Source organism: Dreissena polymorpha, chromosome 1, assembly GCF_020536995.1.
Source record: "Dreissena polymorpha isolate Duluth1 chromosome 1, UMN_Dpol_1.0, whole genome shotgun sequence".
Classification (NCBI taxonomy): domain Eukaryota; kingdom Metazoa; phylum Mollusca; class Bivalvia; order Myida; family Dreissenidae; genus Dreissena; species Dreissena polymorpha.
Genome location: NC_068355.1, coordinates 63,675,819 through 63,703,240, shown reverse-complemented (window position 1 = coordinate 63,703,240; position 27,422 = coordinate 63,675,819). Strand labels below are relative to the sequence as shown.

Below are 27,422 nucleotides of genomic sequence, written 5' to 3'. Positions count from 1 at the left end.
CGAGGACAACATATATTCACAATAAAATAAATAAAAACAAAGGCAAAGCAAACTTTAAAAAAATACACACACACGCCCACACTCACAAGTAAACAAAACATACATAAAACATACAGGAACAACACAATAATCAAGAAAACAAGCGGAGAAGCCCATTAACAGTGAGATAAATTAATAATCGAAAAATACAGTACATAATAATAATAATCGAATGGTTTCTGAAATGAACGATAACAGAGGCGATCAAGATAAGGTTGCCGAACACACAGTATGAGCATAAACACGCATCGTATTTTTTCGCACGATGAATACATTTTAACGTAAGCAAGAAAAGTATTATGCACATCTGCAAAACATACATAATTTTTTGTTCATTTGAATTTCTTAATTATACAGTGTAAGTAAATTAAGTTAAATAATTCATAATTCACATGTCACGATATATAGGAGCTTAAATCCAATTAATGACCATACTTCTATTACTGATTAAGGTGTATATTCTTTTCTTTAAAACCAAGAAATGTAAAAGAAACTTGTTTTCTAAATGTTAGTGTATTTTGTGAGTTTATAAGTGCAATACATTTTTGCATATTAGATCGCAACCAAGACTTTTTATCGATATATTTCTTTCTTAAGTCATTCAATAAAGAACATTCTAAGATAAAATGATAATCGTCATCATTTTTTGACAGTTTGTACATTTTCTTCTATTTTACGGAGTAGCTATAAGTTTATGCCAGCGACCATATTCAGGTATTAACCGATGAGATGATACTCTGAGTTTAGAAGGAGCTCTGCGATGGTTTTCATTTGAGATGCTTGTAAGGTACATTTTTACATCATTGTTTATGTTAAGATGCATGTTAAACAAAGCTCTACTAGATTCCGTTAATCGTGAATTCATATTTTGATAAAAACAATCCTTAATTCTTTGTTTGAATAATGACAACAAAACGTCTTTTTGTCATACCCCATGGTGTATCCATACTTCTAAAAACCCTTAACTTGACAACAGTAAATGCAACGAACTAACCCATTTTTTTAGACAGTGTCGATTCAAAGTCATGTTTAATCATATTATATGTCAGTTTAATATACTTATTTTTATGATTTCTTTTATTTTAAACCAGTATTTAACTATTTCAAAATATATACTTACAATAAGTGAATATCGCCCTAACTCACAGTAAACGAAATCATTTTTGGTTGCCCTTTTAACATCTAAGATATTTTTACAAATTTGTGTATGAACACGTTCAATATGTTGTGCATTATTAAAGCCTCATACTTCGCAACCGTAGTTCAAATTGGTTAAGTGAGTTTATAAAACAATTATCATTAATGACTTACTGTAATATTTGTAAATGTATATAAATATTTTTCATTTTTAAAATTGGCATTTTGTGTTGATGTGCCCTGTTGATGTTATTTGCGTCTGGTTAAAAGATCAACCTCTTGTCAAAACGACTCTAAGATAAGACATATAGCTTACAATTTCAATATTTTTATTACTATATATAAATTGTATGTTCCTTGCAAGTGGTCCCGCTTTTCGGAACACAATTGCCTTTGTTTTGTTTACATTAACTGTTAATTGCCATTTTGACAGTAGTTGCTAAGAATCAAATCTACATTGTAAGGCTTTAGGTGTAACCGCAAATCATATAATATCATCAGCGTAAGAGAATAATAATTAGAAACATCAGAAGGTCGACCCCTTCATACCCATTAAAGATGAACGTTTCTTCTAAATCGTTTAAAACAGGGAAAAAAGCAATACAAATAAACACTAACCTTGTCATTTACCCAAAAGGCAGATAAAGTCTTTTCCAACTGTGATACGAATTTTAATTTATGATTTTATGGAGTCATGAACACTTTGTAAATTTTTTTAGCATTTTGACTTGACTCCCAAGATAAATAAGCTTAGACCACAGGTTTAAGCTGAAAAAAATAATGAAATGCTTTGCTTAAATCGTCAAAACCGCAATATAATTGTTTATTATTATTGATCATATGTGTTATAAGGCCACGCAAAACAAAGATATTCTCTGTAGTTCTCATACCCTTTCTAAAACCAGCTTGCGCTTGTTTTATTACTTTATAAAGTTTTTCCTTACTTATTTCACATTCAAAATTCATCCAACATTACTTGAAACTTTAGTTTCACAAACTTCTCATTAACATCATTATAACACGTCTTCATTTGGATTAAAGAAGTGATGATTTAGATTATTTATGCTTTCAAAAGATTGTTCAAAACATGATTTAAGTATGTTTTGTGTTGCTAGGCCAGCACTTTGTTTTAGCATTTTCCAATATTCTATCGCATTTTTATGCGTTTAGTATCTAGCAGTTTTGATTGTTTATTATCATATTCAAGTCGACACTTACGTAAGGTTTTCTTGTAGTCAACTCTAGCCTTTACTAACTAAATTATTTTCTAATTTGGGTTACATTGTCGAAATTTGTTGAATGTATAATTGAACTGCAGCTTTTCATTTCAACAATTATCATCGTACCATGTATTGTTGTTGTTGTTGCTATGGATATAATTGTTATTATGATTCTTTTTTTAAAATACGAGACTGCTGCTCCAATATCAACAAAATCGTAAACGGATGTGTTTAAGGCTTGTTAATCTTCATGACCATTTCAAGTGCAATCAAAATTGCTAAAAAATTGTTTATCAAAAACATGTAATTCAATGAAATAAGTAAGAAAAAATGGAAAAATGTCAGGTGTATCGTAAAAGGTGAATAACATAAACACAAGTTACTAGGAATATGATGATCATATAAACATGTGTTTATGATGAACGCACTATTATCGTGTATTCTTCACAATCTTACAAATTATTTTCAGGAACTTTTCGTAGGAATTTAGTATGTAAAATGTAAAACCAATTAAATGATTTAAAATTCAAATGCTGTACGAAATGCTTCATAGACGGCCCTTAAACAGACATGAACATATATATAATTATCAATAAAAGAATAACCTTTCATGAAAAACATGTGGCAAATTCAATATGTTTAAAATGTTTCTTATTAATGTTAACCTATCTTTCGACACTTTTAGTGCGTTTATGAAAACAGTAAGTAACGCATATTATCAAAATAAAATCAATGCCAATTTTTTTAATTAAAAGCCTGACTTTAAGGAAAGTGTTTCCATTTCAAAAAGTTTCCATGAAAATCAAATACTGTCTTCTCGCTGATTATAAATGAGATTTAACCTGTATAATACAATTTTGCCAAAATTTAAAGTATATTTCAATTTGATTGTTGATTGCTGTTAAAAAAATGAAAATACTTCTGACTTTAAATACGGTTGCACAAATAACGTGTTACGTCATTAGTACCGCGTCATAATATAATAAAACGACGTGTTCTTATTATTCCCAAATAAATGTTTACGCCAGATGAGTGAAAATGCTTTTCCTTTTTATGAACTCGTCATATTCTGTGTCTATCTGATGCAGCGACATATGGCGCCTTTCATTGTGCATTTCAACGATATGGTGCACATGGTGTGGCCGATAGCGTTTCCCTTCCACCATTTTCCTCGCCTGCTCCACGGCGTCCGGGAGGTCAATGAAAACGTTCTCCCTGGGAAATCCGTCGTACGCGTCCGACACTTCCAGCATCCGCAGCATGTACTTAGAGCACCTCGCAAGGTAGACCTCGATATTAACACACTTCAGCTCAAATATGACCAGCTTCAGCATGTCAAGACCGGTACAGTCGATGAAATTAAACGGTATGCAATCTATGATAAGGATCTTTGTGCTGAACTGGTCGGAATCGTCATCCGCGTCATCATCGGCTCCGTGGTCTGCGTTACCATTTTTCAGTTTCTGCGTCTCTCCGTCACCGTTAATTACTTCTTCCACGCTCTCGTCTATACCACCATTTAACATATGATTGGCAAGGTGATCCAAAGTAACCGCACTTTTCGTGCGCGGTGTGTTATTTTCCGGTTTAGGCTCTTCCTCTGATTCATCGCCATACTTTTCCGCGTCTTGCTCAATTATCTTGTAGATGTTCTTGCGGAACTGCTCGGCCGTGGCGAAGTACAGCGAAGCCTCCATGCGAACAATCTTGATCCTCGGCAGTTCGTGGATGGCTCCATAAAGCTCCGAGTCCATGTAAACGTCCTCTGAGTCAGACTTACCAAGGATTGACACCCAGCCTCGCTGGCTCTGATTGACCACCGACAGAAGAGAAACCAGCACGCCTAGAGCGAGCCCGTACGGAATGTCTATGAAAATGCACGCGACGGCTGCGAATATCCAGGTGGTGAAATCGTTTTTATTGACTTTCCATAATTTTGGCAGACAGGTGACCTGCTTTAGCAAATCTTTCATAGCGACCATTATCATTGATGCCAACACAGCTTTCGGACAGGATTGAAAAAATTGACCAAAGTAGAATACTAAAGCCAGCATTATTCCGAATGTGGATAAACCGTTCATTGTTGATTTTGCTCCCATACTGGACAACAAAGAGGCTCTTGGTGGAGCAACACTGGCAGGAAGAATGGAAAAGAATGCGGGAATTATGTTACACATTCCGTAGGCATTGAGCTCAATGTTCTCGTTAAGTTCGTATCCGTTCCGTCTGGCGATAATTTTTACAACCGATATGTTCAAAAAGAACGTTACCAAAGATATCTGCAGTGCGTACAGCATCAACGGACCGAACGGAAATACGGCCGGCATAACTGGCACGTGGAAACCGATTTCAACGACTCCTATCGATTTCACATCGAATGTCGATGGCAGTTGCGCAAAATAGGAAATAATTGTTACCACCACAAGTAAAATGAAGTCAATGGGAATAGGAATTCGTAATTTACATTTTTCGTTTATACCTATTTTGACAGCAATCAAAATTGCCACGCATATGAGGGACACCACCAGATCCGGAACGTGAACTGATGTAATATGTGCAAAAACATTGTAGTACAATTTCACCAGTTTTCCAAAACCTTCGCTTGGTGGCAGTTTCAAGCCAAGAGCTGTCGCTATCTGGCTACTAAAGATGTGAACGGCTACTCCCGTAGTAAAACCGCTCATAAAAGATTGTGACAAGTATGTCACCAGGAAGCCCATGCGGAAAATAGCCATCACGAGGAAGATTATACCGCAATACAATGTTGCTCCGGAAACAAGCGCAATCCTTTGGTCCATGTACCCATTTGTAGACTCTGGGCTTACAGTGTATGAAGCTTCTGAAATGTTCGTGCCAACGGTCGTGTCAAACGAATTGTTAATAACAAGCTGTACATCAGGCGACCCGCCTAACGACGCGACTAACATACTAGCCTTCATGCTCGGCTCAAGAAGCATGTCACCAATCATGATCGACGTTATGGCGTTCGTGCCTACAGAAGTATGGGGTGAGGATCCAAATATCATGTAGATCAGAACGGGCAGAATCGTCGAGACCATTCCAATCCCAGGGGGTAGCCCAGCAAGGATGGCATAGGCCAGGCCTTGCGGAAAGTGCAAACCCGTCACAGCCAAACCAGCTACTAAGTCCGCAACGGCATTTTTCTTTATGTCGTAGGTCTTTATGAACTCAATTATGGGAACTCGTTTGTAGATAACATCTAATGCACGAGCGAAGTAACCTTTTTGCATTGGTTTGTTTTGCGCTTTTCTAAACGATTTTGGCACCGGCATGTATTTGTGGTCTGCTTCCGGGACGGAGGCGAAGAAGCGCTTGAGCATATGGGGCCTAGGTTCCGACGGCCGCTGCTCCCGGTCCGCAAGGAGCTTGTCCATCTCAACGAGTCTGAAATACACGATTATGTTAGCTAAGAATTAGATGGAGTTTAGGATGTATGTGCCTACATGACATAAATTCAAGAAATAGTCAGGCTAGTTTGAATCACTCGTGGAGGTATATTAAAGGGGCAGATTTTGGCATGTATTGAAGCATGTCATTAAATCCTTTATATTGATAAATTTGAACATTTGACATAAAAATCTCCAGTAAAAAACAATAATACAATTTTAAAAAAGTAAAAAAAGTAACCCTCAACAGGGCTCGAACCACTGACCCCTGGAGTCCTGAAGTAAAAAGTCTCCGCCTAGACCACTCGACCATCCATGCTCATGCTTAGAGCGGATGTATTTTTTACCTATATAAGCAATCCTCGTAGTTTCCCAAAATATAACTACAACAACAGAACTTTCCAAATTATTCAATCGTTTCGCGTCGCACGACGCTTATTACTTTCAGGTTTTCAAATTGTCAAAAGATGCATATAATTGATATTTAAGAGCATGGTAAATGGTCAGTATTACTATTTCCTCAAAAAATATCATAACAAAAACGAAAATTTGCGAATCTGAAACAACTTTTTTTTAAATTTTGTTAATTTACCAATCTGTTGGCCGGCCCCTTTAAGTCAATTACATTATAGAAAGAAATTTCCAGAGCATCATTTGGTAATTCATACGAAACACTGATAGGTATTGTTCTTATCACTATTCTTTATAAACAAACGAAGGATTCTTCGAAGTTCATAAGATTGTAAAGATCGATGTATATATTGTACAGGTACAATAAACTGTAGTCATAAGGTTTCGTGAATTAAAGTGATATCGAAGATTTGATCTTCATATTTAGAGCGAATAGTGACAACTTAAAATATATAACGTTTATTATATACCTATTAAATGCTTTTTACAAAATACAGGTTGTATCAATCGTTGAAATAAAAAATCCCGTATTACGCTACTCGCTGTTTCCAATTCCGTATTACCATACTAGCCGGACTACTTCGACCCATTTAATGACGTCACATTACACGCACCGAAAATAGAACTATTTTATATTACGAAATACGTGGCACATCGTGTGACGTCATTTCTGTGACAGAACACAATAGTTTTATCTAAACTCCGTAAGGACATGTCGGACGTGGTGTTTTGTAGCAGTAAACTATGTGTTAAAAACGTATTTTGGAGTGTGTGTTTATCATGCATTAATGTATATTTCGATAGGAATACAATAAAATAGTGTGGTTTAAACTAAGTTTCGATAAAGACATGGAAGAAAGAAGTGGAAGTGCATATCGTTTAAACGTTTTTGTTATTAACATCGGATTAAAGTTGTCAACTTAATTGATATAAAAATTGGATTAACGATGGCATTTAGATAAGCGTGTCGGAAACCTGTGTTTTCTTGGTTCAATGTTTACACGTTAACTTACATAAACTGTATTCATACGCGTCTTAAATAAACTATGGCGTACCGTTTTAGTAATTGTTTTGTCAGTTTTGTTAAAGTAAAAAATACATTTGTTAAATGTTTTCGTTAGTTGTTGTATATAATAAAAGGAATATTACGCTAGTCAATTGTTCCAAGAGTTTGTATCACTCTCGTGGCTTGTGTGTGTATTATGTTATTTCGATACTTATGACCGTGAATTCGATCGCCATGATTATGCGTAATTAAATATTGTTTATGTACACCTGAAGCACCCTTAAATAATACAAAGCACTAGTATATCTTGATTTCTGGTCACCCGATCTGCCCGTTACTACTAGAATATCTTGGTGTATGGTAACCAGGTACCTGACCTAGTTTTAACTAGTCAAAGCCGTATAGTTATTTTTATGTTCCCCAGTCTATACTGGTGGACATATTGTTTTTGCCCTGTCGGTTGGTTTGTTTGCGTCAAACTTTAACATTGGCCATAACTTTTGCAATATTGAAGATAGCAACTTGATATTTGGCAAGCATGTGTATCTCATGGAGCTGCACATTTTGAGTGGTGAAAAGTCAATGTCAATGTCATCCTTCAAAGTCAAAGGCCAAATATATGCGGGGACAAAGTGTTTCACAAACACATCTTGTTCATTTATGCATTCACTAACTTGTGTTATGGATAAGTAAAAAACAATTCATTGAAAATAGTTGCAGTCAAAAATTATCTAAACATTCATTACAAGTAACAGTCTCATGTTGCAAGCTAGCTGAGAATGGCTGTAAAATAAATTCAATGATCATCAATTACAGTAAAGCGTTTGATTGGTTGCGTCTGTGTGATAAATGTCCTTAATTTCGGCTTTTAAAGGAGACATTTGATTTTGTGTTAAAATTACAAGAGCACAATATAGTATCAAATATTGCGACACACTTCATAAGCATAATAGATTTTTACATATTAGTTGTTGCAATACTCTGTCGACAAAACTGTGGTGTCAAAGCATCACTATTGTTGACAAATGTACAAATGTAAGCAAGTTTATAATACGTCTCGATAGGCCACCTTTTAAGTATGTTGATTTAATAAAGTGACACAAACAACGTGGTGTCCTTAAAAAAGGATTACACTAGCATGCAACTCTTTAAATTGTATACCAACATTTTGATACTGAATTACCGTCCAAATACTAGCACAGTATCCGGATAATCAGAAATCCAATTATTGCTGACAGTTCCGTTTAATGTGTAATAACGACTGTATGTATGTGGGGGAGGTGGTGTTTTTAAACATATTATCAAGATTTACTTTTTTGATAAAATTACTGCTTGACATATATGTTTATAAATGCTAAGTTAAGTATGGTTTTTTATATTTTTAATAAAAGGTTGTCACAGAGGAAAATTTACGCTAGTGCGCAAAATCTTTAGAAGTTTTTGTAAACAATCGTTATGAATGAAATGTTTATCAAGTATATAGATATGCTTTCTTCAGGAAAAAAGACAATATGCCCATAATTTCACATATAAAACGTAAACAAATCGGTTGCTGGGGTGGGATTAGCGCTAACGCCAAACAGGATTGCCATTTACTAACATTCTCGTTAAGATAAGCAATTTTTAAAGGCGTGAACACATCCCCTTTGATGCATGATGAAAATAATAATAATTATTATTATACCGTCGATATACCCCTTTATGAACGTTATCGAACGTTGAGTATTATTTCCGTCATAAAGTCGTAAAATTTCCCTTTTACATCATTTGGTAATTAATACGAAACACTGATAGTTTTGTTCTTATCACTATACTTTATAAAAAACAAAGGATTGTTCGAAGTTCATAAGATTGTTAAGATCGATGTTTATATTGTACAGGAACAATAAACTGTAGTCATAAGGTTTCGTGAATTAAAGTGCTATCAGAGATTTGATCTTCATATTTAGAGCGAATAGTGACACACTAAAATATAAAACGTGTGTTATGTTATTCCGATACTTAGAACCGTGAATTCGATCGACATGATTATGCGTAATTATATATTGTTTATGGACACCTGAAGCAACCTTAAATCATACAAAGCACTAGTATATCTTGATTTCTGGTCATCCGATCTGCCCGTTACTACTAGAATATCTTGGTGTATGGTAACCAGGTCACCTGACCTAGTTTTAACTAGCCAAAGCCTTATAGTTATTATTATGTCCCCCAGTCTATACTGTTAAACTAAAGCATCAATATTGTTGACAAATAATCAAAAGTATGCAACTTTATAATACGTCTCGATAGGCCGCCTTTACCGTGTGTTGATTTAATAAATAAACACGCACAACGTGGTGTCCTTAAAAAAGGATAACAATAGCATGTCACTATGTTAATTGTATACCAACATTTTGATACTGAATAACCGTCCAAATACTAGCACAGTATCCGGATAATCAGAAATCCAATAATTGCTGACAGTTCAGTTTTATGTGTAATAACTACTGTATATATGTGTGGGAGTGTTGTTTTTTAATTTTTTTTATCAAGTTTTACTTTTTTGATATAATTACTTCTTGACATATATGTTTATAAAATCTAAGTTAAATATTAATTGTTTTTTTAATAAAAAGGTTGTAACAGAGGAAACTTTGCGTTAGTGCGCAAAACCTTTAGTAGTTTATCAAGTATAGAGATATGTTTTTTTTCAAGAAAAAGACAATATGCCCATAATTTCACATATAAAACGTAAACAAATCGGTTCCTAGGGAGGGATTAGCGCTAACGCCAAACAGGATTGTCGTTTACTAAGATTCTCGTTGAGATACGCCATTTTTGAAGGCGTGAACACATTTGATGCACGATGAAAATAAAATCAATTTTATACCGTCCATATACACATCTATGAACGTTAGCGAACGTTGAGTATTATTTCCGTCACAAAGTCGTCAACTTTCCCTTTTACAGAAAAAACAACAACAATAGCAATAATTCAATTGTCGTTTTATCACGTAATTATTAATGCAAGCATTCTCAAGCATTGTGACTCTTGTTTTGTTATTCAGAAGCCGAACCATATCGCGGCTTAAACTTCTAAAATGTAAAACGATCTACATATAAAGGATTAAAGTACATGTATATACATGTACGCTCGCAAAAATCTTAACTCGTGCTTTTGGTGTGGTATTTAGAGCGCCGAACAACAGTGAAACTTATAGAAAACATTTTAATATTTGTCAATGTCGTTGTCCTACCATCTTACGCTTAACCCATTTATGCCTAGTGGACTCTCTCAGCCTTCTAAATTGGATCAATTTATTTCCAATTTTAGGGATGTCTAGTATATTTATTTCTTTATTTATAATATTTCTTACAGAAATTCCTTTAAGCATACAGCGCAGACCCCGATGAGACGCCGCATCATGCGATGTCTCATCTGTGTCTCCGCTCTTTGCCAAGACCTTTTTTCAGTGATTTATTTTGCAAAAAAATTACCGCCGACTTTCGGCTGCTTCCCAATTGCAGAAATGAACATTTTCCCCCAAAAAACTGAACAAAATGTGAAAAAAACGCCCAATTTTGAAAAAATAAATAAATATTTTTGTAAGAAAGAAGTCTCTTTTGACTTATGATTTCTTAATTCTAGATCTCAACTTTTTATTAAAACATCCTACAAAATATATAACTTTAATTAAGTCCTTTTTGTTAATAAATAATTCCCAAATATTGCACTTTTATCAATTAAAGCAATCCCAATTTGACCAGACTCCTTTTCCCAAAATGGCTAGAAAAATCCCTGAAAATGCACTTAGATACAATTTTAATTCTGTTACTAATAATCATATTTATAATGCTTATTTTTCTCCAATTTCATGGTTTATCGCACTATTTTTCCCAATTTCATGGTTTAATGCGCTAATTTGCCCAATTTAAATGGCACAGGCTGTAACAAATAAAAGCACAAAAATAAATCACAGGGTTAAATTAAGTTGTTTTACACGATAGCTTTTTCTTAAATAAAGTGGCCTTTTCACAGATTCTGGCAAGTATTGAAGTTTGTCATTAAATGCTTTATATTGATTAATGTAAACATTGGATCTTAAAAGCTCCAGTAAAAAAAATTAAACATATAACTTCCGGTGTAAACAGTAAGAACAACATGTAAAGCTTAGCCTAAAATAATGTATGCAATCAGTGTGATCAGTGTGATTTGAAATATGGAAAGTGTGAAATTTGTGTCAATGTAAAGGACTAAAAGAAGTACGAATGAAATTATGTGTAATAAAATAATAAATTTGATAGACTATATTTTTCAAAGCTTAATACACTGGGTGGGGTATCTTTTCCCCAAAGAATACTATTTTTAAGCCGGTTAGTGCAGGTTTGGCAAGTACCTCTCATCCGTCACGCTCTACGTGACAGAAAATCGTCACGCTTGAATTATTTGATTATAACTGCGAACTAAACAGGGCAATTAAATGTGTATGAGCTCCGGCATTTGCCGTTATTTATAATTATAAGCCTCAATTGACGCTCAAGTCTGTAAAAATGAATACCGGTTAGCGGACACTTTGTCTACGGCGAGCGAAACTTCTACTAATACAAGCTTGCTGGAAACATGTTTTCGAAAAAAGCGAAACATCAACTAAATGTGGCGGTCAAGGCAAAACCTAAAAGAAAAACTCAAAACCGGACTCCAAAAAAAAAAATATGAGTACATTTGTTACCAATAAGCAAAATGATACAGTCGAAATAACAATCGAAAAACGATTGGACGAAATTAGTAGCAAACTTTCCCGCGTCCTTACAAAGTACAACTCAACCTTTATTAAAGACATGATAAAGAAAACTGTCGAACAGTTGAAAGAGACGTTGTTGGGAAATGTTCTACATCGAATAGAAATTATAGAAAGCGACTTGTTTGAACAAAAACGTGAAATTGCACTGCTCAAAAATGAAAACGTCGCAAAAACCAAAATAATCGAGGAGCTCAAACAGCAAAACGCACATTTAGAACAAACGAAGACCAGTGATGCAGTAAACTACGACGAATTTGCCAACAACACCGAACAATATAGTCGACGTAACAACCTCAGAATTGCCGGTGTTCCGGAAGACCAGGACCATCAATCCTCGGTTTAGGTGACTGATAAAAATGCTGCACTGGTAAATTCTCATCTGGGTATCTCCATCCAGCCCACTGACATAGATATAGCCCATAGGCTGGGAAAATTCAAACCAGGTTCAAATCGACCAGTCATTGTTAGATTTGTAAGACGTCAATCAAAGATAGACATTATGCGTAAAGCTAAATTATTTAAAGGGTCTAGCATCTTCGCGAATGAAGACCTTACCAAACTAAACGCAGAGGTGCTGGCATCCGTCAGACTAAAGCAACCGAATGCCGTCGAAAGAGCTTGGTCATTCGATGAGAAAATATTTGCGGAATTTAAAGGCAACGAACATCATACGCAGATAAAATACCCCGAATTCAAAAGCTGGTTGGACAAGCCGTGGCCCAAAAAGTCCTATTCTGAGACGGTAGGAAACCCTGCTCGTGCAAGAACCAGAGTGGCATCAAACAAGTGAACATAATTTGCAAAAACAGTTTAATTAAGAACATTTATTTCAATTACACGTCTGTACAAACTGCGCTAGTATTTTGTGTCAATGGTCCTCTGTCTCTCCGCTTTCCTTATTTAAATCTTCCTTAATTAATATCTATTATAGCAATATTAATATATACTAGACACCCTTAATTATAAAATAGAATAGTAGGATATAAACACCACCTCTTCATATCAATCATCGTAAATTTTCCGGCTATGCTCATGGATTTGGAAGGTTTTCTTCTATCACGGTTACGTCCCTTTGATCAAATGCATCATTTATTCTGTACGTTAATACGACTGCATGTAGTATATCAATAATTAACTATAGCGTTTTATGTAAAATGGTTTCTCCATACAGAGGTTTGCTTTTAAACTATGATGTTGCCTATCCTTTTCATGTTCGTTATGTTTTGGCTTTGACCTTTTCAAGCTGGCTCACTAGAAATATTATCCATATTTCTTTTTTTCTTTTCGCAATCAACAATGTTAAAGCAATACAAAGCAACTACTTTAATTCATTAACGTTAAAATGTATCACACAATATGTGTAAAAGATATGCTGTGCCAAAATACATTGATTAGCCGTCATTATTATAATAATGAGTTATGCGAGTACAACGTATTGTTTTAACAAAACACCAAGTTGATTAATTGTCAATTATTAGCGCCACGTTCTCGAATACACTTAACGGTCCTTTGTGGACATGAAATAATCGTGCTTGAAAAAGTGTTTATTTATAAATTATATGCATGTGTTTATATGCGTATTGTTTGAATGTGAAAATGTACATAAGTCTTATAATATGATTTTCATGTCAGTGTGCTCGAGTTTGTGTTTTGTACATAGCCTGTATTACAACTCTAGTGCTTAATTAATTTTTCTTTTTTTCCCATACAGTAACTTTTACTATAATCTAGCTGCTAACCTTCTGTTTTTGTGTATACTTGTGTATGCTGATGTTCATTAATATGCACATGAACTATTAATTTATGTTTGCCACTTTAGTGCTTAATTAAATACTCTTTTTTCAATACAGTAATGATTACTATAATCTAGTTGCTAACCTTCTGTTTTTGTATATACTTGTGTATGCTAGTGATAAAAAAAATGCACATACAATATTTAGTTTATGTCTGCCATTTAACAGCTAAAATAACAAATTTTATGAAACTACTGTCATAATTTAACAAGTAATTAATTATTTTTTTCAGATAAAAATGACCCTTCTTACAAATATTGTATGTGTCTTTTAAAACAAATAGTTGTACTTCTTTGTGCACATTTAAACCAACATGTACTTACTTAATATGCAGGAGAGTAGCAATAATATATATTGATGCACCAACTTATGCATGCTTTTAAATTTAGTTTTAAATATATGCATATAATTCAACATGTACCTGTTTTATATAAATGGTAGTGGTATGATTTTATATTGATACATCACTGCATGTATGTAACATGAACAGTATTAAGAATCTTTAATAGCAATAATGGTATTCATACATATTCTAACATATAAACAAAACTATTTAGTGTTGTTTTTAACTGAATACATGGTCATTCAGTGTTACACATTGCTAAATAATTTTCCACTAAGATACCTTCATTACACGATTTTTCTTTCTAATCTGTGAATGTTAAATAAGGTATAAATACATTTAAATAAATTATATTGTTGAAGGTATTAGAAGTACTGAACTTTGGAATTATCTGTTTGTCTTCATTAACATTCTTAAGCTGTATTGTTTTGGGGGTTTTATGAAGGTGTAAACAGTGGAGGACTAAAATCATCCTTTTATTTTTCACTTAACACTTTACAAGTAACAATTCTTCCATAATATATTTACTCTTACTTCATTTTCGCTTTCATATGAAGATTTTTTAAGTGTTGAGTGAAATTTGGATGTAAAATACAACTACACTGTCTGATTCAATATCACTGTCTTTGTTAGTATTCTTTTTCTCATATAGATCAGTTACAATATTATTAGAAAAAAATATGCTTGTAAAATATATACCTCTCCTACATGCCGATTAAATTAAACTGATAATACAAATAAAAAAAAGATTGAAGGTGATTATATAAGTATACTTTTTTATTCCAAAATTAACATGCTTGTTAAAAATCTAGTTTTCACTTGTATGAATAAATGATAATATAACTATATTTATTCTACAAATTACTAATGTATGTATGAGTAATTGATTATATAACTATATTTATTCTACAAAACACTATCTTATATGCTTACATTATGGCATTTAGACAAACAAACTAATATTTACATTAAATAATCCAAATTAAATTGTGTCAAGTATAAGGTTTGATGTGAACATGCAAAAGAAATACAAATTGTTACTTCCACATTTTGAGTTATTGATTAAAAAAACTAATTATAATACTGTTTATTACAGCAACTGGCATATCTTACTTATACCTTAACTATGTTTATGTTATGAGTTTATGAAACATAAGCAAAACTGTTTTAGTAATCTCCTGATAAAGCATCTGTAATTCAATTATAGATATTAATCCTTAAAAGAAGGTGTCATTAATTGGTTAAGGCTTTGATCCATGAAACTTGTGTGTATTTTTCCATGTTTAATCTGAAAATATCTGGAAAAAAATCTTATTTGTTACCGCTTCAGATCGACATCTCTTGTTGCTTTCTTTATTGTGCATAACTTAAACCAGCAGTCGCATAACCATTGTTATCAATTTTTTGGGTAATGCTACTATCACATGTATAATGTGTAAATAGTCAATTGTAAATGGCAATTATACGTTATTTTTTAACTTATGATCACATGACATTAGCAATAATCTTCCATAATAACTCTAAAAGTGTTTCGTTACGTGTGTTTTTTGTTATATATAAACACAAAGTTATTCATTTCTTATTAACTTAATATTGGTTTATTTCTGCATAAAAAAATGCGTCGAATGAAATAACATAATTTTAATACATTTTGTTATTTAAAAAATAAATCAACTTAATAAATTTAAATAACATTATATTGATTGATATCTGCTCTTAAAATATTACAAAAATACTTATTTTTAACATAACTGTTCGAAAGATAATGAAAAAATTAACTATCCACTGATTGCATATGTTCTTTTATATTTGTAATGTTTAGCCAAGCTACCATTACACTCATTGTCATTTTCACTTTTATGTTTTTCTCTGTTTATTATGTTTGTTTTTTAGTTGGGACCAGTGCTTCATTGTGTTTTTTTTCTCACTTTTGTGAGTATTTCTTTTCATTTCTTCATATCTATGGAATATTCATCTTTCTGTATCTCTAATTTTTGTTTCCTAGTTTAGTTTGTATGTATGGACATCCTATGTCTTATAATAGAAACAAACTGGACATGTTTTAAGATAGAAACTAACTGGACAAGCACACATAAATGATCATTTACATCACACTCCACCTCATAAAATGATTAAATTATGTACTTTGAATGTAAAAGGGATTAATTATAAAAATAAACGCATAAAAATCTTCAAATGGTTAGAGGAAAAAAAAAGTATATGCCTATTACAAGAAAGTCACTTGATACATACTTTAGCACAAACCTTAAAAGATGAATGGGACGGAGACATCTATCTCAGTGGACAACATACTAATAAACAAGGCATTGCCTTTCTAATAAAAAATAATATAGGGATCACAGTCGATAACTTTAACGAAATAATAATTGGCAGACAGGCAAGTATAGATATTTAAATACACGAAACACAATTAACATTAATCAACGTTTACGGCCATAACATAGATGATTCCACTTTTTACGAAACATTACAATCCTTTATAAATACTAACCAAGATAAAAACATTATAGTCGGTGGTGATTTCAATACTGTTCTTAACTCATTATTAGATAAAAAGAAGGGAAACCTTTATACTCATCCTAAAAATAGAAACATTTTAAATAATATTATTGAAAATTACAATATGATAGACATCTGGCGTACAATATATCCAAACGAAAGCAAATTCACCTGGCACTCAAACACAAAACCAACGATATTTTGTAGATTAGACTATGTTTTAATATCTGAGTCTCTTTGCAACATTATTGACACATGTAACATAAAACCAGGATTTATGACTGACCACTCTCTAGTTGAACTTAAACTGCACAATATACAACCTGAAAGAGGCCCAGGATACTTTAAAATTAACAGCAGCATCTTATTAGATACACAATGTCAAACACAAATAAAACAGGAAATATTAAATACAGTTCAAAATAATAAAGATGCAAACCCAAACACCTTATGGGAAGTAATTAAAGGAAATAAACGTAACACAACAATTTGATACACATTATTTAAACAAAAAGAAACACACAAACTTGAAACGAAACTGAAACCATCAAAACCATTGAAACACTTGAAAAACAATTGCATCAAACAAACACAAATGATACCATCGACATGAAATAACATTAAAAAACAAATATTAGATGGAATCTATCATACACATCTCAATGGAATAATACTAAGAGCGCGTGCACAGCATGTTGAACACAATAAAAAAATACAAAATACTTCGCTAACATTGAAAAACGTAGAAGTGAACAAAAACTGTACACAAATTAGTAGACAATGGCAAAGATATAACAAACAGAACTCAAATACTAGAAGAACAACGTTTATTTTTCGAAGCCCTCTATAAACGAAAAAATGTTGAAAATAACACCCTTTTTAAAAAATACACATCACGCTTTAAATCAAGAAGAAAAACTATTGTGTGACGGATTACTAAATGAATATGAATGTGGATTAGCACTAAAAGAAATGCAAAATAACAAAAGTCCAGGATCTGATGGCACCACCATTCAGTTTTATACAATATTTTGGAATTATATCAAAACACCTTTAATTAATTCACTAAACTATTCATATAATAATAAAAAAACTAACTACGCTTCAAAAACAAGGTATAATATCACTCATTCCAAAACCTGGAAAAAACTTAGAATCCTTATCGAACTGGCGCCCAATTAGTTTACTAAACAATGATTATAAAATTGCAACTAAAAGTATAGCAAACAGAATAAAAAAATATTACCATCAATCATTTTAAAATCTCAATCTGGTTTTATAAAAGGACGTTACATTGGTGAAAACGTTCGTCTTATCCAAGAATGCATAAACTATTTCAACAATTAAAATAATCCTGGTCTAATATTCTTTGCAGACTTTGAAAAGGCATTCGATTCGCTTGATCTTTCATGTATGTTCTCTTGCTTAGAAAATATGAACTTTGGTGAAAGTCTCATTCAGTGGGTCAAACTATTCTATGCCGATATTAAAAGTATAATCATTAACAATGGCTTCTTTTCAAACAGTTTTAGCATCGAACGAGGGGTTCGACAAGGATGTCCACTCTCATCATCGCTATTTATTATTTGCATCGAGTATCTATCACATCACATCCAATCAAATAAACACATAAAAGGCATATCACTAGAACATGACGGATAAATCAAACAGTCCCTATTTACGATTCTTTCCATAACCTAATAGAGTCGCTAACCCTTTACGGAATGACATCGGGTCTTAAACTAAACAAAAGTAAATGAACTGTGCTACGAGTAGGTAAATTAAAACAAAGTAATGTCCAATATAAAAAAGAAATGAAACTTAATTGGACATCCGATGAAGCCACATGGTCAGGAATTACTTTCACAAATAATGAAAAGGATACAGTTCTTAAAAACATACTACCTAAATTACAGAATTTTAAAAACTGCTTAAAATCATGGCATCACCGTGAACTTACACGAATCGGAAAAAACACAGTATTGAAAACGTTATCACTTCCTAAATTAATTTATGTATTAACAGTTCTACCAAATCCACCAAATGATGTTATTAACGATATAAAATCAGCAATATTTAATTTCATATGGGACGGTAAGCCTGATAAAATAAAACGAACTCAGTTAATTCAATCTGTAGAAAATGGAGGTATCAAATTAACGAACATTGACTCATTCTTGAATGCAATCAAATGCAGCTGGGTTAAAAGATACCTAGATAATACCAATACGAGTAAATGGACATTATTCTACCAGAAAATCCTAAAAAAATATGGTGACTCCTTACTCTTTGAATGTAACATCAGCAATACTATCTTACATGAAATTGCAAACGAAAACATTTTTCTGTCTGATGTTTTATCAGCATGGAGTGATGTAACTCATAACCTAGAAACCCAAACGAGCAGTTAAACTATTTTATGGAACAATAAAGACATAACTTCAAACAATAAGACGTTTTTCTATAAAGATTGGTTTGAACGAAGCATTAAATATGTCGACCAATTATATGACTACAGAATTAAGGATTTCTACTCTTTTGATGCTATATGCTACATATACGGAATACCTTCAAATAATTTTCTGAAGTACTACACACTAATCAAAAGCATACCCATACATATTAAATCTAAAATCAATACAAATAATACACCATGGACTCAAACAACATTCGTAGAAAACATACTTGGAAGAAAAAACTAATGAATAAAATATTTTACGCACTACAAATTAAAAACCCTACAGAAAACTCCAAAACCCAAAATAAATGGCAAGTCCTTTTCGGAGAACATGAACTTAATTGGAAACACATATTTACCATGCCATATAAAGCAACTATTGAAAGCACACTGAGAAATTTTCAATATAAATACATTCATAGAGTTATAGCTACATATAAATATCTCTTTAAATGCAAATTATCTAACTCAAATCTGTGTGACTTCTGCGGTGAAAACATCGAAACTATTGAACATCTTTTTTGGGAGTGCAAACACATCCAGCCTATTTGGAATCAATTAGTATCTTTTCTTGAACAACAGCAACTAAACGTTAAACTATCTTTCTTAAATGTAAGTTTCTGAATGTACTCATTGAAATCAATAGACTGTAATAATATTGTGAATTTTATTCTTATATTGATGAAATATTTTATCTTTAACATGAAGTACAAAAAACAAGTACCAAATCTTAATTGTTTTGTCCTTAGTCTTAAACTGAAAATCCAAATTGAGAAAGAAATAGCCCTCAGTAATGACACATTACAAATCTTTGAACTAAAATGGAATCGGATTAAACTCTCATAATGTTTTTCTACTTATATACATTTCACTCTAATGTTAGTTTATCTTTCTAAAATATATCATTGTGAATATAAAACACAAAACACAAGTCCAGTATGCTTTCTTCCCACTTTATACAACTCATCATTTTTCATAATTATTCTTCTGTTGTTCTTTTCTTTTCTCTTTAAAAAAAATACCTATCGCAAACAACCAAAGAAAAAACATATTAACCCAGTTTGTTTTTTTTAATCTTAAGGAAACCATAAAAAAGTATATATATTAGCATATCTTGTATAACATGTCTGAACTTTATTGCTTTGTACAATCACTTTGTTGTATGATCATATACATGTATACATTGTATGTATTATATTGAATTAAAAAAAAAACGAAAAAAACAACATTAAAATAAAGGTAAGAAAAAAAGTAACCCTTAACTTGGCTCGAACCTCTAAGCCATGGAGTAAAAGTCTGTCGCTTAGACCACTTAAGTCTGTCGCTTAGACCACACGGCCATACGTGCTCATGAAATGAGATATGTTTTTTAAACTTTATATAAGCAATCCTCGTAGTATCACACAATATAACCACAACAAAAGAACTCTCCAAATTATTCAATCGTTCAGCGTTGCAACGCTTTATAATTTCATGGTTATTTAATCGTCAAAAGATGAATATATTGGATATTTTAGTGCATGATAAATGTTCAGTTTCCTCACTAATATCATTACTTCAACGAAAATGTGCGAATCTTAAACCATTTTTTTTTACTTTGGCAATTTACCAAAACGTGAAAATGCCCTTTTTTGATCGGATCAATAATTAATTTACTGCTTTACTTCCTTTTAAATAAAATAGGTTTGATAAATAATATAATTAAATGATATTTTTACAGGAACCATGTCCTTTTTAATTCACATCCAATACGCTGTAAGTTTCACTTTTGTAGCATTTTTGTATAAAATATAATTAAATAAATAAGAAATGAATCTCCAAATTCACAAATAAATATTCATTTTTACAATTTTAACGTCGTGCAAACGAAATATTCATGGTTGGAAAGATTCGGTTACGTTTGGGCATTGAACGGGTCAACTATTGAAAATGTATGAATGCGGAATGTAGTGTGAACAGGCCAATTAGGGACGACACTTTTATGATTTTTTTTGTTTAAAGAAAGTCTTTTCTTAGCAAAATTCCAATTAAAGCGGAAAGTGTAGTCCCTGATTAGCCAGTGCGGACAACTTACTGCACGGCAGGTAACTAAGACAGAAAGTAACAACATTTCAGAAGAACGGCTGCTAACTGAATGCGAAATTAACAAACCGCATGACAGAAGCACGTTGGTGATTTACCTCGAATAATAAATACATTGAGATACATATAAGATACGATCATGTAAGAAACGTTAAGATTAAATTATAGTATTTATGAGCTGGTAATAAGTTTAGCAGTTTCAGACGAATCATTCACTTACGATGAGTGCATTTCTAATACGCAATTATTCATCTTAAATGCAAGATTAAAACATGTTAGGAACTCACATGACACACACTTTCTACATAAAACAATGTGTACATCGGCAAAAATATTTTTTCGACAATGTGTTGATTTCCTTTTGTCAGCACACAGAGAAATATAACGAACCTCGCTCTCGAAAACCGTTCTTGATACGCGCAGTCCGCACGGGCAATCGTGGACAAAACGGGCTTGATACACGCAGTCCGCACGGGCAATCGTGGACAAAACGGGCTTGATACACGCAGTCCGCACGGGTAATCGTAAAGAAAACGGACCTGATACACGTAGTCCGCACGGTAAATCGTGGAAAAAGGGACTTGATACACGCAGTCCGCACGGGCAATCGTGAAAAAACAGGTTTGATACACGCAGTCCGCACGAGCCATCTTGAAAGAAAAATTGATTGATATACGCAGTCCGCACGGGCAATCGTGGAGAAAACGTGTTTGATACACGCAGTCCGCATGAGCAATTGTGGACAAACGGGATTGATACACGCAGTCCGCACGGGCTAATCGCGGACAAAACGGGCTTTATACACGCAGTCCGCACGGGCTAATCGTTGAAAAAATGGGCTTAAAACACGCAGTCCGCACGGGCAATCGTTGACAAAACGGGCTTCAAACACGCAGTCCGCAACCGGCATTCGTTGACAAAACGGGCTTAATACAAGCAGTCCGCACGGGCTAATCGTGAACAAAACGGGCTTTATACACGCAGTCCGCACGGGCTAATCGTTGAAAAAACGGGCTTAAAACACGCAGTCCGCACGGGCAATCGTTGATTAAACGGGCTAAAAACACGGAGTCCGCAACGGGCAATCGTTGACAAAACGGGCTTTATACACGCAGTCCGCACGGGCAATCGTTGAACAAACGGGCTAAATACACGCAGTCCGCACGGGCAATCGTTGAACAAACGGGCTTAATACACGCAGTCCGCACGGGCAATCGTTGACAAAACGGGCTTAAAACACACAGTCCCAAACGGGTAGTCGTTGACAAAACGGGCTTAATACACTCAGTCCACTCGGATTTATCATGGACAAAACGGGCTTAATTCACGGAATCCGCACGGGCAATCGTTGACTAAACGGGCTTAATATACGCAGTCCGCATGGACTAATCATGGACAAACGGGCTTAATACACGCAGTCCACTCGGACTTATCGTTGACAAAAAGGGCTAAATTCACGAAATCCGCACGGGCAATCGTTGAAAAAAACGGGCTTAATACACGCAGTCCGCACGGGTTAATCGTGGACAAAACGGGCTTTATACACGCAGTCCGCACGGGCTAATCGTGGACAAAACGGGCTTTATACACTCAGTCCGCACGGGCTAATCGTTGACAAAACTTTTCGCAATTATTTTATTTTTCGTTTAAAGAATCTCTCATTAGCAAATAATGATTAAGGCTTAAAGTGCTGATTAGTCTCTGCGGACTGCACAGACTACTCAGGGACTACATTTAACGCACATGTATTAAACCCTGTTATCCCAGAGTGCGGCTCATATGTTAAAGACGTATTGTATTCTAATATGACATGAAAATTGACTGTTTCTTTACGATATGTTAACTACCCATACTATTTAAAGAAAGGAAGGAATAGCAACGCACTTTTTGTTGTGGTCATGTTCTGTTGAAATGTACACTGTGTTATATTTATAATTTTATTTAAACACTACATACATATCAATATAATAGTTTTTTTGAAATTGTTAAACATTAAACATCTGTTCCGGATTTTTAAATAAGTGATACATAACGAATCATGCGAGTAGCAGAACAGTTCTCTAACTCGCTTAATTCAGCATGTGCTAGGTTTAAAACAAAACAATTTATCAGCACAAATACTTCCAATTATGTTTAATGCGCCTTTGCTGGCATACTATAGAAAAATAAAAGTCACAATCAAAGAAATCGAGTAGAGAGAGTGAACGTTTGTTTTGCTTTATTTATTTTTTCACACGTATAATCGCTATATTTTTTATAATTAGAAACAAATCAAAACAAAAATTCACGTACATTTTTTTACATTTAGTTACTTTTCTGATGATTTTGGGCGGCATCGTTTACTCTATAAAGTCGGATATTTTTTTGTTCTACATTTTAGAGTTGATCGAACTTCATAAGCAGTTCTTTGTTGCTAAACACGAGTTTACAACGAAACAAAAACTCGAAGATTTGTTTATTATGAGTTAATTTCCCTGGTCATAAAAAGAGTCATCGTCACCTTGAAAAGTTAGAGATGCCATTTGTTACCTTAATTGTACTATTGAACTTTAACGTAAATAATAAGATATTGTTTGTTAACAAACCTAGTTTTAATGCCCCTAAATATTTCTCCAAATATGTTTTTAAAATATATTGTATTTTAAAAGCGTCGAAAGACTTTAAACTGCGTGGAAGATGAAGAAATTCACGTTCTATTTTTTTTAATTACTTTATTGAAAACAATGTGCACTTACCTGGTACATATAAGTTTACTGCAATTGAAATGTTTTTATAAATATCGCACAATACGCATGCAAGTTTAATGCACCTAATATGGTGGCGAATCGTTTAATGAAACAGCGATATCCTATGATGTCTCAACGTTTAGCAACCTCAGTCTGAGGTACATGTTCCCGAGTGTCTTGAATGACAGCTATGTGAACATTACTACTGGATTAAATATCTAAATAATCACTGGCTTATGACGAAGATTGTAATTGAGAGCGTTTGTATCCGTAAACACCAACGAAAACACAATCAAATTTTAAACAGATAAATGTATTTGGATGAGTTGAAGTATTACGGCACTGGATCGGTATTTACATTCGACAAATATTGACCAATATCAAGCGAATCATTTTAAAATAATAATATATGATGGCATACAATTTTAAAATATATTTATATTAAACGCATAGAAATATCTTAAAAGCGACTTGTATAAGCATTAAATAATTAAAAATCCGTAGCGTGATATCTGAAATAATGTTATTTAATTAAATATGTATATAAAGTGTATTCTTATGCAATTTATTTTCGGGAAGGCTTATTGATAAAAGACCAATTAGTATGAGTGTAATGGGATTGTTACTCCGACACTGAAGATAAGTTTAAGTTTTGCTTTAGAAATCCGTAACACAAAATTTTGGAAATCATCGATGTGGAAATTTTCCTAACATGTCATAATTTCATAAGCTATCTGTTTGGATCGAGTTTTTAGATGCTCCTCTAACTTTATCAACTGAACATCCTAGGAAGAACAATTACTTACATATATAAATGCTGCATGCAGATAGTCATTGCGCTAAAGATTTTAAGATTAAAATGCGTAAACCTCCAATGCCTTTGTATAAATCAACGTGATTATGAATACAATACACAGATCGATTAAGCGATAGAGTTACATACAATGCACGTACATTATTTTTATTAGACTGCATTCATACTTCCCGCACTCATACTACTGGAATTAATATGTTATCAAGTGTAGTGCTGAATATGTTTAGATAAGGTTCACACTGCATTTGTGTTGTTGTATTTCTTAAAAACAACAAACAAACAAACAAACAAATGATGACCTCTTAAAACATAAAATTATAAAATTGTTGTGATATATGGCATGTATGTGTAATATACAAAATTCTTTATTGTTAGTGTGTGTGTGTGGGGGGGGGGGGGGTGGGGCTGGAAGCATACGAAACAGTTATGAATGTTGTAAGCTATGCGTTAGTTATGGTAATTTTCGTTAAATTCAGTCATTTTAATTTATACTTTAGCGTTTTACTTAAAGTTTTGAAAAACAGAATATTATGCAATATGTTTATGGTAATTGCTTTATTTGTATGTTTTATAAAAAGCCAGCGTTGTTGTGAATGTGCCAAATTTTTGCTTATTCAATTTGGGTGAAAACTAATATTTCAACAGTTGACTGCAAACGTCGGTTGTCTTATAAATGTGTGTATTGGTGTAGAAGTTTTACAAATCTACAATCGATTACAAGCAAACCGCGTTAACATCGTGACAATACATAATTTAGTGTACAACGCGAGCCTTGTCGTTAAGCTATACGCTTTACCTTACCTATACACAATTGGTTAGTTATGTGGCAATCATGCAAGGCAAGTTTAGATAATTAAAAAATACGGTATTATGTAACAGGCAAATTTAAATAATATATATTTTGACGTACCTTTATCCACAACATAATTATTACATATTAAGCGTGCATTATATTGAAACTCAGGCTTTATAGTGTTTTACGGTTGCCATATTAACTGTAGCAAGGTAATGCTTCGCCTACTAGTTATCAAGTACACAATAAACGGCGCAAAGCTTACTGAAATGCTGTATATTGCATAATCATAATGAAATTTGCCCTTCAAGATCAGTTTTAGTTTAATACCAATTACATTTTTTGTTTGCTAAAATGAGTTTAATTATATTTGTAAAAGATATCTTACGTACTTCAAAAGAGTGTCAAAACGTATGTATCGCTGTAGATCGACGTTTGTGTACATCTAGCTAAGTGCATACAAGAGTAAAAGTCTGAAGCTAATTACATTCAACGACTCTCTTCGAAAAACAAAGTATATATCCAATCTCCATGCAGAGTTGTCGTTCTATCTTCTCACATACAATTTCAGCCATCACAAGAAAATCCTAACAGATTTGGAAGCATTTTTTTAAGTATTACATTATGTAAAGGAGTATCACTTTTTATATTTTGAAAATAGTGTATAATAAAAATAAATTACTAAAATTTATAAAAAAAAAGGTAAGAATAACAACAGTACAATTATTGTACCAGATGGCTCGGCTATCATCACGTGGCTGGTTATGAAGGCAGGGATTTGATCCAGCTATGCTGGCACCGGTACCAATCAAAACTCTGCGCGGAGGTTGGTACATGTACAGTATATATCCAGTGCAATTGTTTCGGCAATGTGTAACCTAACCTCACGTTATAGGGCATCATAGTATTTATGGTATTGTGTATTTGAAACTCAACAGTTAGATCAAATGTTGAGGAATTTAATTGATTAACACAAACTAAAATCTTAATGTTGATACATACCGCTAATGAACAAAAAGAAGGCGCTGCAAAAAAAAATCGGTTAATTAAGAAAAATACAGTTGTTTAAGTTTGTATTTGGTATTTTATTGTTATGATTCACACATAAGCAATACTGTTTTGCAAAAATGATAGTGAAATATTGCAGTATCTGACATGTGTAGAACTCCAGTGATTATACAGCCATCATTCAGTTATATTCATTCGACAGAAAAATAATGGTTTAAGGTCAGAAGAAGAAGAAGAGCAGCAGCAAAATCAAAAACAACAACAATACTACAACTAATAATAATAAGTTTATGTTTGAGTATAATAATAAGTATAAAAATAATAATTAAAAAAATAATGACATACTTAATATCCTCGATTTAATGTTTATCATCGCAATAATAATTATTAATAATTAATCATGTCAATGCGTACTTAAGCTATATGATTATGATAACGCAACGACAAAAAATAAATGTATGTTATGTGGATTCGCTTGTAAAATGTGTATGCGTTTATACTTATTTTCAAATTCATAACTCCAAACTCAGAACTAGTAATGATGTAATTCATACCCTGTCGTTTCTGGAACATGGTTTGCCGACAGCCGCCGGAATATTTCCCAAGTCACAGATTTCCGCCGATTTTGATGAGATGACGACGCCGACATATTTTCGTAATTTTTGAAAGCGTCAAAAATATCAGACAAAAGTACAGAAAGTCTATCTTAGGTTCAAACCTTGGTTAAACAAAACTTTTTTTTTAATAGTCATTTACACTTATCAGAGTATTTGCTAATCATTTATAACCGCGTGTATCAGTGATTTTGTCAACACTTTCGACAACGCGTTGTATATATAGCGTGCCATAAATTAAAACGCAATAAACGATTTAACTGCTAC

The 27,422-nt window shown here is 33.0% G+C and overlaps 1 protein-coding gene across 1 annotated transcript; it reads right to left on the bottom strand.

Moving 5' to 3' along the window:
* Positions 1-3,371: 3,371 nt before the first annotated feature.
* On the bottom strand, positions 3,372-27,216 carry LOC127860205 (sulfate transporter-like). Its single transcript, XM_052398165.1, has 2 exons — positions 27,096-27,216; positions 3,372-5,801 (listed from the first exon to the last, which is right to left on the bottom strand). The coding sequence occupies exons 1-2, from the start codon at positions 27,188-27,190 to the stop codon at positions 3,416-3,418; spliced, it is 2,481 nt and encodes an 826-aa protein (XP_052254125.1). The 5' UTR covers positions 27,191-27,216; the 3' UTR covers positions 3,372-3,415.
* Between the last annotated feature and the right edge of the window lie 206 nt (positions 27,217-27,422).

What these genes read in the sequence shown, in the direction of transcription:
- LOC127860205 (XM_052398165.1), bottom strand. Translation starts at nt 27,190, where the DNA reads ATGTCGGCGTCGTCATCTCATCAAAATCGGCGGAAATCTGTGACTTGG. An exon ending in CATGTTCCAGAAACGACAGG is followed by an intron (nt 5,802 to 27,095) that starts GTATGAATTACA and finishes CGTGTATTTCAG; the next exon opens with ACTCGTTGAGATGGACAAGC.